The 15169-nt window shown below is 39.6% G+C and overlaps 1 protein-coding gene across 8 annotated transcripts in view; it reads right to left on the reverse strand.

Moving 5' to 3' along the window:
• The window catches only part of ANKRD46 (ankyrin repeat domain 46), a 63343-nt gene that overhangs the window by 18364 nt on the left and 29810 nt on the right, over positions 1-15169 (reverse strand). For 4 of the 8 annotated variants that reach the window (XM_032609703.1, XM_032609702.1, XM_032609704.1 and 1 more), the window contains exons 4-5: positions 14524-14682; positions 6916-8931 (exon numbers count right to left, since the gene is read on the reverse strand). In XM_032609703.1, the coding sequence (XP_032465594.1) occupies positions 8715-8931; positions 14524-14682 (376 nt within the window). In that variant the 3' untranslated portion in view covers positions 6916-8714. Of the gene's footprint in view, positions 1-1539; positions 1723-6915; positions 8932-14523; positions 14683-15169 lie in introns of those variants that run through there. The other 4 variants (XR_004346410.1, XR_004346409.1, XM_032609706.1 and 1 more) reach the window with 2 other exon arrangements.

Consider the following 15169-nt stretch of genomic DNA (forward strand, 5'->3'; position numbering starts at 1 on the left):
TATGAAAAATAATGGATGAGGGGTGTAATTAATAAAGCAATTATTAAAGCAGTTATGTTTTCCAGTATAACTACAGCCTGCACCATCTGATCCAAACTATAACTTAAACTAAAATAACAAATGAATGTGGATAGTTCAGTAAGGTGAAATACAGAACTGATTAAATGTCTCCCCTCCCCAAATCAGGGCCTCTACTAAAATAAAGGAGAATCACCCAAGCCTAAACTTACAGAATAAGAATTTAGGGAACCTTACATTTTATTTTCTCCTAAATTTGAGTCAGAGTCTGAAAGCACAGCCTGTGCTGATGGAATTGTACTAACTAGGACTTACCCGAAGTAAGTTACAGCTTTTAGCCAGCTTTCTGTGCCAGTAACCTAGAAACTATTTCAAAACCTATTTTTGTTTCTTAGGGGCTGAAATTTCAGTGCAACAGTCCGGCCAACTCCGACCCAGAGTCTTCAAATTTAGAAATTAATCCCCAAAGAAAGGGAATATTAATTTTTATTGTCACAAAGAATAACCTTCTCATAGCCCAATTACAGGAAGAAACAACTATCTCTGCAATGCCACACTTCTAAATACTTGCAATTTATAGCATGAAGATGCAAGAGAATTAGGCTAGCAATTATCCTTGAACCTCCAAAAAAAGGAATTTGGTTTATGGACACACACAAAACGTAAGCATTCTGTAGTGCTAACACTGCATACCATATAATTTTAAAAGCCCATCAAGGGGTACTGTAAAAAAAGAGAAAAAGAAAACAACTAAAATTTGCTGAAATATATTACTCATAAAATAATATACGTACACATTAATTTGTAATGATTCCAGCAAATAAAAAAATTATCCATTTATTACTATTTTTTTAAATCTCAGGAATAGATTTACTATTGCACATTTCAAGTTGGAATTATCCTTGGTCAGAGCTTATTATTAAGTTGATCCTCAGACTAACTGGACATGAAAAAAGTAACCCGGAAGTAAAACAAAACAAAACCTTTGGGAAAAGAAAGGGGGAAGAAGAGTCTAGTGAATACCCCTAAAATGAGCGATTCCTAAGCAGATACAGTGATAGCATTATCCTGGTGTGGGTTATTTTCCTATCTTCACACATTTCTCTCTTTAGAGATGCTTCCAAAGATGTGGGAAAGGACACACAGGAACACTTATTGAACAGCTCAATTAACACCCACAAGACATCCCTGACACACTAGGGAACCAGGCAGTGAACGGCCTTGTTAAACACCATCAGGCAGGGCATGTTATAACTCTAGGGCTTGAGTTTACAAATGGTCCTGGAATCATCAATCTCCTAACTTGAACGAAAAGCAAGTAGCAGACAGTAGTATTGAAGAAACAGTTGTTCTAGTAAGAAGTACTGTGGGGAATTCCCTGGCGGTCCAGAGGTTGAGACGCTGCGCTTTCACTGCCAAAGGCCCAGGTTCAATCCCTGGTCTGGGAACTAGGATCTCGCAAGCGATGTGGTGTGGCCAAAACAAAAAAACAACCACAAAAGAAGTAGTACTGTGACTTACCAGGGACACAGTGGTACTCTGGAACTTTCTACTTAGTTTCCTCACAGCATCTCCACGGTGTAAGGCACTTTATAGAGAAGTCCATTATTTGCTGCAGGTTTTTTTTTTTTTTTTTTTGAGAACTGAAAAGATTTCTCACTTAAAATGTTTATCAAGAGAAGATGATAGTTTATGGTGATTCTCCTGTTCATAAAAAAAAGGAGACTTGGGTGACAGGAAAATACATCCTTGGCTTATGACAGCATCAGCTTACTAAACAGGTCAGTATTTTGGTTAATTATTAAAATACACAGAACACAATGCGAGGTTTATCTTTATGTATCTAACGCCAGATACTCACATTTTAAAATAACATTTAGAATAGCATGTGGGGGTTGGAGGGATGGAGACCATGCGAGTAAGGGGCAGTGTAGTTGAGGTAAGAGTAATAGAGTGGATTCACCTAACATTTCTGCCCCTTTCTTACTTGAGGGACCACAGTCATTGAGTTCTTCTTGGTCCTCTACCCTCTCCAGGTGATTTCTAATGGCCCCCTATCTCTAAAATTCTATGATTATAGTACTTGTTAATGTTGATTTTTAAGGCTTCACTCAAATGATTCACCAAAATGCTAGAATAGAACTAGGACATTTGATTTCCAAAGTTTAGACTAATACCTGCTTATTCAGCTGAACTCAAATCCTTTTCGGAACAAGGAGAGACATATAAATGAGGTAAACTAACAATTGCAGCCATGCCAAAAACCATAACTGCATTTTGAATAGGAGGCCACAAACTATTTTTTCCAACTGCAAAAGGTCCATGCATTTTCTGTCATTAGTTTCCAGAAACTGACAGGTAGTTTTGTGGTAGTTCTTTCAGTTCAAACTCATAACTGTCTAATTAACTATCCATCCCCCCACCATGATCCAAAAATGATTTAAGGGGGCTTAAATAATACAGAATAGCATAAATTCAGAGTGAACATTTAGAATAGGAAAATAAAACGAAAGATGAAGATATAAAATAAACCAGGAATGAGGTTCTAATAAATCACCATGATGACCAGTATTACAATTGCTTCTGGTGGAACCCAAATTTGGCATTAAGCTTTTCAGCATCTGATGTGAAAGAGAGATTCTGCCTGATCAACTACATAATTCACAGAGAACATAAGATGGAAGTAAAGCTCAGCAGAAATGCAGTTATCTGTGGTTGTAAAAAGCAATCGGGGTCTTCATACTGAAGAGCTGTGCCAACAGCACGCTCAGTAACTTTCCTTAGAATAGATGCAGTGGTTAACACACTGGGCTAGTCCTCGAGACAATTCGTACTTCAAGATGATGGCACCACAACTAAGCAGACGGAGGCATCACAGCGCAACTGGTTAGAAGAGACTCCAGTCCTATCCTGTCAGACTTCAAACCCCAGCTCTGCCACTTAATAGCTGTGTGACCTGGGGCGTTTTTCCAACCTGCCTCAGGGTGACCTCATTGGCCCTGTGAGGTGGGGCTACAACAGCAATTTGCTGAGGATTAAGTGAGTTAATAAGCACTGTTACAGTGTTACCACTTGATAACAAAGAGCTCAGTGAAAGCAAATGCGGTGCAAACTGCCTTAATACAGTTTCCGACCGGACGAGCCCAAGGTAGATTTGAGAACAGTGCTGTCCAAAAGAAGTTTCTGCAAAAATGCTGTCCAGTGCACCAGCCTCTTGTGGCTACTGAACACCAGAAATGTGGCTAGTTTTGTTAAATGTAAAATGGAGTTGGGTTTCAGGCTCAGATAACTGTGCTAAAGAAGAACTGAATTTCGAATTCAATTTGAATTAATTTGAGTAGGCACAGTGATGAGTGGCTACCACACCAGACAGCACAGAAACAGAAAATCTCCATCACTGCAGAAAATTTGGACGGTGCTGAGTAAAATGAACAGAATGAACACATGAGCGACTGAGCAGAGTGCCAGCCTATCTGCACTTTGAGGGAAGCCAAGGAGGTACCCATAGCAAGGCCAAGATCCTCCCTAGAAAACTGTTTGGAATCGACTTCAGAGCTCAAAGGAATGGGCCTGATCCCAAAGTCCTACTTCATCTAGCACAGCTGGGACTGTTTCAGCTTGAACAATTTTCAAAGGTTTAACCAGATGCTGGCTTCTTTTCTTCTCCCCAGTGTTCTATTAACTTTGAGAAATGCTACTTCCTGGTGTACCCTCCAAGATAAACTACTAGGAAAAGGTATACCAAGATGACTAAAAGAAGCTCTAGTATACATCCCAGATAAAAGTAACAACTGCTGAAATAAAATGATTTAATATAAATCATGTAATATAAAGGAAAAATAAAGGGAAAGTAATTGATGACAAAGTGTGCATCGAAGACCCAGGCACAGCTACACTAGCAGAAACAGCGACGTCATCAGCAGCCACACAGAGAATTATATGGGGGACTCAATTATCGTCAGTAACACCGCCTTCAATAACAAGATTTCTTCGAAGAGGTATAATTCCTGGTCAAGCTTTGAACAAAATAGAGTAGAATCTCCCTGCAATTATCTTGTGGTTGTATTCTTATAAAATTCAGGGTATATTAAAACCGTATGAAAAAATACTTTAAAATGTAAAATGGAGTTAGGGTTTAGGCTCGGATAACAAACTTAAAAAAAAAAAAACCACCCATATGAATGACCAGCAGAACATTCAAGAATCATGTGGGATGTGGAATGATTCTTTGTTGGCTAAACTGCCCCATGTTCTGTAAGACATAAAACATCTACGGGCCCTGCCCACTTACTGCCAGAAGCACCTCCCATCATTTCTAAAACAATTGGTCCAAGCCAATCACATTAATCCTACCAACCCCACCCTCCCCGATGACTGATCTATCAAGCTAGGCCTAGTAAATCAGTGCATGGCATTGGTTGGTTTGAGAATAGGGTACACGATGTAATGTTGGCCAATGAAACCAAGAGGAAGTCGGCTGGGGACTCGGCATGAAAGTTTCCTAGGAGAACACCACAAGAAAGATGGTTTCTTTCTTCTTCTCTACATGGTCACAAATGCATGTCAGGCCTGAAAATTCTGGACTCATCTCAGATCCAGCTGGAGGATGAAACCAACAAACGGGAGGACAGCGCGAAAAGCAGAGGGTAACTGAGCTAGATTTGGATTATGTCACTCTTGAGGTCTACTCTACCTCTGGGCTTCCAGTTACATAAGTCAATACATTTCCTATGGTTTAAGCCACTTTGAATTTGGATTTTGGCTTCTTGAAGCTGAAAGCACTTTGATACATTCATAAACAATTTCACAAGTCAAAGACTGAGGTCTGGTTAAAATAAAACAACAACAAAAGGTGACTGGACCAATTGTTTCTGGACTTCTAATACCATGTGGTAAAATAGAGAGCAACTATGCTTTTTTTTAAATAACCTGTGGTAAATGTGAGGCAGGCTATACTAGTGGAAAGCCTGCATGCTCTTACATAAAGAAGCCAGGGGTACAAGACTCTAGCCCTTCCATCCAGTGGCAGGCATACTGCGGAAGAATGGTCAGCACATTCACACATGCAGCCTGTTGGAGGAAACGTGTGAAAAGTACGTTTAAATCTGAAAAGAAAAAATACAGTTATTGTAAAAAAAAAGTCTTTGTGTTCAAAGAGTTCTACAGGGTGCACTGTGAACAAATAGGAAAGGAAAAACAGACGAAGTCCCTGCTCTCATGAAACTTATCATCAAAAAGACCAAAAAAAAAAATTCAGTTGAGGACTTCCCTGGTGGTGCAGTGGTTAAGAATCCGCCTGCCAATGCAGGGGCCATGGGTTCGAGCCCTGGTCCACGAAGATCCCACATGCCGCAGAGCAACTAAGCCCGTGCGCCACAACTACAGACCCTGCGCTCTAGAGCCCGTGAGCCACAACTACGGAAGCCCGCGTGTCTATTGCCCGTGCCCTGCAACGAGAAGCCACCACAATGAGAAGCCCATGCACCACAACGAAGAGCAGCCCCTGCTCACCACAACTAGAGAAAGCCTGCGTGCAGCAATGAAGACCCAACGCAGCCAAAAAAAAAAAAAAAAAAATCCCACCAGGCTTTAAAAAAAAAATTCAGTTGACCCTTGAACAAGGGTTTTAAATGCATGGGTCCACTTATATCTGGATTTTTTTTCTTAAATACGTAGTATAGGGATTTCCCTGGTGGTCCAGTGGTAAAGAATCTGCCTTACAATGCAGGGGATGTGGGTTTGATCCCTGGTCGGGGAACTAAGATCCCACATGCCGCAGGGCAACTAAGCCCCTGCGTCACAACTACTGAGCCCGCGCCTCAACTAGAGCACACGTGCTGCGAACTACAGAGCCCACGCACCCTGGAGCCTGTGCGCCACAGCAAGAGAAGAGGAAACCCGCACAGCACAACAAAGGGCCTGCGCGCCACAACGAAAGATCCTGCACGCCTCAACAAAGATCCCAGGTGCCATAACTAAGACCCAGCCACAGCCAAAAATAAATAAATAAATAATAAATCTTAACAAAAGATACGTCGTGCAGCACTGCAAGATCATCAACTGTTGGCTGAGTCTGCAGGTGCAGAACCATAGATACCAAGGGCCCCCTGTCAACTTACTCGCCGATTTCAGCTGTGCGGTGGTCAGTGCCCCTACTTCCTAGTAACCCCTGCAGTGTTCAAGGGTCAACTGCACCTGTTTACTGAGTACGGTAAGTGATGAGGAATGACAGGGGGAGAAGTGGGCAGTCTGATACGTTTAACTATGTTAGGTTTTCTGAACGTGCCAGGGATTGAGCTTCAATATGAAGGGTTACTAATCCTGGGAGGATGTGGAAAAATGGTGCATTATAGGAGGAGGAAAAGATAAGTATTTAGAAACAGGAGTGAACATTTTAGTAACAGGTGTTGCTGAGACGGCTGTAGGCAAGATTCTAGATGGTTCCACCACCAGACTCATGACAGACAGCAGGGCAGGAGGAAAAGGCAAACTTATAATTGGGGATAGAGCCTGAATGTGGAATCCCTATTCCACTATGTCTTAGCTGTCTGATATTGGACAAGTTACTTAAACCTCCTAGTATCAGTTTCCTCATCTTATAAAATGGGGAAACACAGCAGGGGTGGGGTGAACATAAGGATGAAATGAGATGAGGCACGTGAACTGACCTGTAAAATTGGGAGGTGCTTAATCATGGTAGTTATTATCACGCTTAAGTCCAAAAGCAATTCACCCAAATTAGTGTCAGAACATTTATAAGGCTAACATACGTGAAACATGATACACCTATTACATCAGGTTTGAAAAAAAAAACCTTTGTTTTTATGAACAGCCAATTGGAACCCATTTAAAAAAATCCTAAATTAAAAGAAAAACAATGATACCTAAGCAAACAGATTGTGATTAAGAGATTATAAATACGTTTATTGGTAGTATTACTGAATACTGAATGCAGAGAATAGAATACAAAGAAATCAGCACTTAAAAGGAAACATAAATCTTTAAAAAATGCAATATATTTACATACATGTTAACCAATTTTGCACATCTGTGTAGAGTTACAGACAAAAGCAAAGCTAATTCCAAAGCTTTTAATCTGAATATACTTTGATTTTGAGTTCTAGTGTTCTCCATTCTAACATCCACGGTTTGCTGTATTTACACCAAGTATGATTAATTTTGTTTGTATCTAACCTAAAAGCAAGATGCTATGAGCTGATCCTGAGGCAGCCAGGTAAATCAGGAATTCTAGAACAGCTCTTTAAGACAGGATAAAGTCACATGAAAAATGCAAAAGAGAAAATATTAAGAAGCAAAAAGAATCACAGAAATACCAATTCTGCTTTAAATTATAATTTCTAATTCTAGCAACAATTCAACTAGCGGTAGCTTAGATGACTTATGTTCTAAAAAATAAAACCATTAGTTCTTTCACTATAATTTTCTGACTACACCCAATGAATAATTCTCAAGTCTTCATATCCTTTTTTAACAACCCAAGAATATGACTTAAACATAGCAGAATCATTAACAAAAGAGGCCTTCAAACAACTGCTAAAAGCTGCAATACAGTTTGGGGGCCATATTTCAATTTACATAATATTAGCATTCAGAAAGAGTTTATGACACCTAGTACAACAGAGTTCAACACTGTTAATTCAGAAATACACCATCCATTCTTGCCATCAGAGAACAACTGACATGTATGGGATTGTCACCACAATTCTAACAGGGCCTCTAAACAGGATTGCACATAAAATGAAAAAATTATGAACTATGATACAATTGTGACAACACAGCTAGCTTATAGAACTGAATTTTTCACCATAATAATAGTACTACAGAATTACAGTGACATTTAAACATCAGAATTATTTTCCCCTGCTAACTACTGAGTAGAGAAAGTTTTCTGACTGCATTTTTGATGAATAGAATATCTCTGAAATAAACACTAGGGGAAACTGACAAATGAACAAAATGAACTCAAGTTCATTCGTCACAGATATCAACAACAAGCAAAGCAGCTTAGAAAAAAATCAAAATTATCCTAAAAACAAATAAATATAAGATCAAATCAGTCATTTTTGAGGAACCTACAGCTCATTTTCAAAAGTTCTGTTTGGTATGTGACTAGACTTGAAAATATTAAAACAAACCAAGCATTCCAAAAATACTGATTTGCTCTACACAGGATTTGAAAAAAGCACTTCAAGTTTTAAGCTGAATGCTTCATTCTCCCCTAGCCCCCGCCGATATTCCCCAGAGGGAGTAAATAAAAAGAGAAAAGCAGCTCTTGCAAAAATAAACAAAAACAAAACTACCAACCAAAACTAATCATATAAGACAACCTTCAAACACTTCACTTTAGTTGGTCTTATGTTAGGGTAAGATTTCTGTAGCAAGGATTTCCTAGTCTCATCCTCTATCTCTCATTCTTTAGTCACTTCCATGTTTTTATCAAACAAGGCTATGCAGAGCCTTTCCTAAGAAGTCAGGCTGAGTTGGAGGTAGCTTTAGGACAGTATACTTGACTACAGTATGTAGTTAGTTCTTCTACAAGGATTACAATGTGTAAAACTGCAAAAAGAAAAAATGTACAGCCCTCACTGCCTTGCACCAAGAGAAAACTTTGAGAAACTGAGAACAAACAACGGAAGCCAGGACACTGGCATCTGCCTCCTCTCCCATGGGCTCTTCTAATGCACCAGTTCAGGCTGGTTTTCCACGAAGGGTAGCACCCCACTCACATAGTAGGCGATGCCAAGAGACAGCAGAGCAATGACAAAGATCAAGAGCAACACCCTCCAGAAGCCCAGATCCTCTACAAACTCCTGCCACGTGGTTCGGAAGCTGGACAGGACCCCCTCACCTTGCTGCAGGTTGGGATTGAGGAGGGAATGGCTTTCCATGGCACTGCGAGAGAAGCAAAGGGAAAAGAAAGGGCATGAAACAACACATTTCAAAAACATAAAACCATAGGAACTGCATTGTTTAGAAAAGACCAACCTTAAAATACAATATTTACAAGAAGAAAACTGACATATATATATATATATATATATATATATATATTCTCACCCATTTGTGTACTGATTTATATACGTGCAGGTATCTGGACAATCTAACTTTAACTATAAACTGCTAAACAGTAATGATTATGTTTCTTGGTTTAGTATCTAGAAGAGTCAGTTAAAAATCCTTTTCTAATAAAAACGTCCCAAGCAGAAGTCTCGAAGTAGGTCAAATGAGTTGTTTCCACCAGGTACTAAAGCAAAACACATTTTGGTTATTTGAAATTTAGAATTCAACACGATGATTCAAAATTTGAGAACTCATGTTAATGGAAATAAGCAAAGACGGGCAAGTCTAAAAAACTGTTCTATAAGGTATGTGAATCTTAAAGTGAAAAGGGAATTTTTATTAATTTAGTTCAATAATCTGACCAATGAAGGAATTCCTTCTTTAAACTGTAATACTCTAGTAATGCATGCTTACTCTTCAGTCTGTTGTGCACTTGGACAGGGCTAACCATTAGGAATTCCTCTTAATAGGTTCCTCCTACTGGTTTTAGTTCCATCTTGTACAATAACACAAAATACGTTTATTTCTCTTCATATAAAGGCTGAGTCTACTTGAAAATAAGGTAGCACAAATACCATAAAAACACTGATTCAGGTTTTCGTAACTATATAAGCGAGAAATATGACCACTACAAATAGAGTATATCTGACATTGGTATTTGGAAGGCTGCACAGTGATGAATTTGAAGCTCTAAGGGATTAGCACCCACAATTATGTCACAACATACAGGACCAACAACAGGGTATCATTTAGATTAAAGCCACAATGACCATAATCACAGGTATCAACTATCTACCGCTGTTATTATCCTTCCTAAACTCCTTCTCTTCATAATCTTCCAACCATCTTGGGGCAGAACAATGGAAACAGCACAAAACAATGTCTTAAGAGCCTGGTTCATCATGCAAAATTGACAGTGGTTTTTTGTTTTTTGTTTTTTTTTGGTAACCTATAACTTTATTTTACTTCTTGACACTGTTAAACAAAGGCACTTCAGCGTTTACTGGCATTTAGAGTCTTCTCTAATCATGGGAAGGTGATTTCTTAATGGGCCAATCTGTTTGACATCCAAACTTTTTTTAATATTTATCTTCTGAATAGGAGAAGATATTTTCAATGGGAATCTACAACAACACAAAAATTTAAAGAAAACTCAAGCAAGTTCAAAAATAAGATTAGAACTTTAAGAAGTTCAGGAGAGGTTAATTTTGACTTACATGAAATTTATTGACTACGTCTGAGTCAACATGCTCTCATACTTAAAGGTGTTAGATATACAGGTATCCCCCATTTTTTGAAAGTTTGCTTTATGCCTCCTCACTTTTAAGAAACATCTACAATACTACCAGTATTTGCTAACTGAAAGTAATCCCAAGAGGATTTTTGCTTTCATATGAAAAAAGGCGAAAAGCAAAAACAGTGTTTAATGTTTATTTTGCAGGAAGAGTGGCACCACCAAGCTCCTTCCCCAGGAACTACACGCAGCATCTCAGCATCCAGCCGCAATATCCTTGAACTGTGTCTGTGAGCATCTGTGCTTTATCTCGATTTATTTTGTGCATCCATTAGTAAGATGAGTCCTAAGGCAATTGCTTTATGCCATCTCGGCTTAAGGAAAGGTTTCCTAGGAACACTCTACTTTTGGATAGTGGCGGGTGGGGTAGGGACCTGTAAAATGAGAATTCAGTTGCACGTTCTCTAGGAGCCCATGAAGTTTTGCCAATCAGAACTGTCTGTAGCAACCTGATCCAATGAAATGTTTTCTACTGTCTAGGAAATACCTGATTCTAGCATGATGGTCTGTGTGTGCATGTGTAATCTTTTTTGTACATGTGTCACCTACACTGTCTCTGTCATCCCATACCTACAGAGTAAAAAGGAACTAAATTAAACTTAGGATATAAGGGGGTGTGGGGAAATGTTTTTCATCAACTTGACTGATAGGCCCTTAAGAAGTTATGCTATGTTTCAGGGAATCATAAGGGGACTGGAAAACACTAAATACATTCAAAATCTTGCTTTATCTCCTGTTCTAGAAAAGGCTAATCATTACACAGCTATGCCACAATGCCATGTACTAGCCAATCCCTTTAAACTTTTCCCCCACTTTTTTTATTTTTTAAAAAATATTTATTTGGTTGCACAGGGTCTTAGTTGTGGCAGGCGGGCTCCTTAGTTGTGGCTCGCAGGCTCCTTAGTTGCAGCTCACCAGCTCCATAGTTGCAGCACGTGGGCTCCTTAGTTGTGGCATGCAAACTCTTAGTTGCAGCATGCATGTGGGATCTGGTTCCTTAACCAGGGATCAAACCCAGGCCCCCTGCACTGGAAGCATGGAGTCATATCCACTGTGCCACCAGGGAAGTCCTCCCTCACTTTTTTTAAATTGATGTAATTCATGTACTATAAAATTCATCTTTTTAAAGTATGTGATTCAGGGGCTTCCCTGATGGTGCAGTGGTTAAGAATCTACCTGCTAATGCAGGGGACACAGTTTCCATCCCTGGTTCGGGAAGATCCCATATGCCACGGAGCAACTAAGCCCATGCGCCACAACTACTGAGCCTGTGCTCTAGAGCCCGCAAGCCACAACTTCTGAGCCCACACGTCACAACTACTAAAGCCAGTGGGCCCTAGAGCCCACGCGCCACAATTACTGAGCCCGTGTGCTGCAACTACTGAAGCCCACTTGCTCTAGGGCCCACATGCCACAACTACTGAGCCCGCATGCTGCAACTACTGAAGCCCGTGTGCCTCAAGCCCATGCTCCGCAACAAGAGAAGCCACCACGATGAGAAGCCCGCGCGCCACAATGAAGAGTAGCCCCTGCTCGCTGCAACTAGAGAAACCCTGCACACAGCAACAAGTAAAATTTAAAAAATTAAAGTACATGATTCAGTGGTTTTTAGTAAATTCACAAAGTTGTAGAATCATGTCCACTATCTAATTTTAGAACATTTGGTCGCCTCTATAATAAACTCTGTACCTTCAGCAGCCACTTCCCACTGCCCCTTCCCCTGCTCCTGGCAACCACTACTTTCTATTTGCTGATTATGGACACTTCATATAAATGGAATCATATGATATTTGGCCTTTTGTGCCTGGCTTCTCTCATGTAGCATGTTTTCAAAGCTCATCTGCGTTGTAGCACATATCAGTATTACATTCTTTTATGGTGGAATAATGTTTCACTAGATGGATAGATGACAGTTTGTTTATCCACTCATCATCGATGGACTTTTGGGTGGTTTCTACCTTTTGGTTATTATAAATAATGCTTCTATGAAATTCATGTACAAGTTTTTGTGTGACATGTGTTTTCAATTTTCTTGGGTGTATACCTAAAAGTAGAATTGTTGGGTCGTATGGTAATTCTGTGTAACTTTTTGAGGAGCTGCCAGACTGTCTTCCACAGCAGCTATGCTATTTTACATTCCCACCAGCAATGGATGATGGCTCGAATTTTTTCATATCATTGCCAGTAGTTGTTGTTGTCCATCTTTTTGATTGTAGCCATCCTATTGGGAATAAAGTGGTATTTCACTGTGGTTTTGATCTGCATTTTCCCTAATAACCAGTGATGCTGCTTTAAGCTTTTTAATTTAAGCTTCAACCACACCTTCCTACCATGACACTGAAGGGCAGGAGTAAGATAGGACAACTAGGTAGTACAAGTATTAATAATTCAATTTTTAAAGAACAGGCTTTACATAATGCCGTAAATAATGCAAATTCTCATGCTGAAGTGCAATGGCAGGTACGTGAAAGAAGTAGGAATAAATACTTCATATTGCATTGCTCAAATGACTAATCACTTCTTAGTTAATAAATAATCACAACTGAGGCAAAATAAAGTATATTTCTAATAAAGAGATGCCAAGAAATTGGCTATTAACAAAATATACCAAGCAAAGTCCTGAATATATACCAAGAAAGTGCACATTCTTGGACATTTTTCACAGTAAAGAAGCTTAAAGTAGTTTTGAAAATAAATTTTAAGTTATTTTGCAAGAACATGATCTTTAATAAAAAACAGATAACTCAATGTTATTGAATTGCTTATAGCATCTTGACTGCCAATCCAGAGCACACAGGTGAAAGAAGGGCTTGCCAATGCACCTCTGGCTTCTTATTTTATGTACTTGCCAGCCTTCAGTGATAACTCATAAGGAGCATGCACTGTTCTAGAAGTAAAACTGTTTAATTTCTTTGGACAATAATAAGTATTTGTAACAAACAAAATAATCCTAAACTTGAGAGTAGAATTAATGGTCCCCAAGGAGTACACCAGGCAGTCCACGAAGAGGGAGGAAAGGAGTCACGGGCACAGAAATTAAGGGTGAACTATGAAAAACAGAGGATTTCATCTGGAACTCACAGAAACAATGATCTCAACAGTCTAAGTGGACCATATGCTCCTAATTCCAAGTCTTGGTCAATCTGCTACTGGGTCAATAGCTACTGAGGGCCCTAGTCCACCGAAAATTGTGGGAGGAGACTATAAAGCTCATCATCCTTCCTCCCCTGTAATACCTGGAAAGCTTAAACTCCATCAACCAAACTACATGCTAGTACAACTAAGTCTGGCCTAGAGACTTTACCTGTTGAGCCTGTGATGCCAGAGAAAAGATGCCTGGTCACCTTTCCAGAGCTCCCTGAACTATGTTCTAAACTGCTTCTAGATGAGAAATGATGAGATATTTGAGACCCTGTCAGTCACTACATCTTAGCTTCAATTACTTACAGGAGCCCAAATTTCATTTGTTCCGTCTCATGTAAAAGTCACTTTCACATCACTGAACTGTGTATGTGTTAAGTCTTGTCTTACTCTCCTGTTTTACTTTTCCTCAGCACTTTAATTCCCTACCTTTGAAAGGTAGCTTTTTGGTCTTTTTTTTTTTTTTTTTTTTTTTTTTTTTTTAATGGGTTACGCGGGCCTCTCGCTGTTGTGGCCTCTCCCGTTGCGGAGGACAGGCTCCGGACGCGCAGGCTCAGCGGCCATGGCTCACGGGCCCAGCCGCTCCGCGGCATGTGGGATCTTCCCAGACTGGGGCACGAACCCGTGTCCCCTGCATCGGCAGGCGGACTCTCAACCACTGCGCCACCAGGGAAGCCCTTTTTGGTCTTTTCTAATACTGTCCAAGTTCTTGTCCTGACTTATCTTTCTCCTCCTTTTTTGAAATTCCATTCTTTTTGTGATCTGTACTTAAATTCTCAGATTCCTGTTTCCCTCCCTCTTATTCAGCTCTTTTCACTTGTACTACCAATACAGCAGGCTGCCCTTGCCCAGTGGCTAACAGAACATTCTGTGCATGTGGGCACACAGTACTTTCCGTTAATAGCTTTTCAATTGTAATCTGGAGCCATAAGGACTAATATAAGTTCAAAGAAAGTACCAAAGCACTTTACTTGAAAGTATCAAAGTACCTTTCACTCTCAGCTGTCTGCATAGTCTCCAGTTTTGAGTGAGTTCCTCTGTTAAATCCTTTTACCTCCTGCTCTTCCAAAGATTCCAGCAATCGGATGACATCTTTATTCACTCCCCTGCGCTTTGCCAGAACCAGGGGTGTAGCACCTTGATGATTGCTAAAAAGTTCATAAAAATAAAGAGGTTATATTATACTGTTAGTAGCCATTTGTTTAGATCTCAGTGAGGAAGGCATGGGCCCTATTAACTCGAAATTAAAACCCAGAGCAGAACCAGCCGTTGAGGTGGAACCTGAATTTTGAGTTAACCTTTTTTTTTTTCCTTTTAGAGAAAAAGGAAAAAAAAAATATACAGGCAAGAGTAGATAAATGAGAATAAATAAAAGAAAAGGAGGGCATCTTCCTAGAAATTAATTGGAAAATTCTAGATTCATCCTTATCTGACATTTATATATTTCATGAGAAGTGTGTATATATTTTTTAAATGTCTAAGAATTAAACAAACAACAAAAAAAAACACCCACGCTCAAAAGCAATCAAATAAGCTGCTTTGGTTCACCTAGCTATTTAACAACAGGAGAGAGCCCAAGTAACACTGAATCCTATAGTTAATTCCCACCACATCTTGTTCTGTAGCAGCAGAACC

Source organism: Phocoena sinus, chromosome 17, assembly GCF_008692025.1.
Source record: "Phocoena sinus isolate mPhoSin1 chromosome 17, mPhoSin1.pri, whole genome shotgun sequence".
Taxonomy (NCBI): domain Eukaryota; kingdom Metazoa; phylum Chordata; class Mammalia; order Artiodactyla; family Phocoenidae; genus Phocoena; species Phocoena sinus.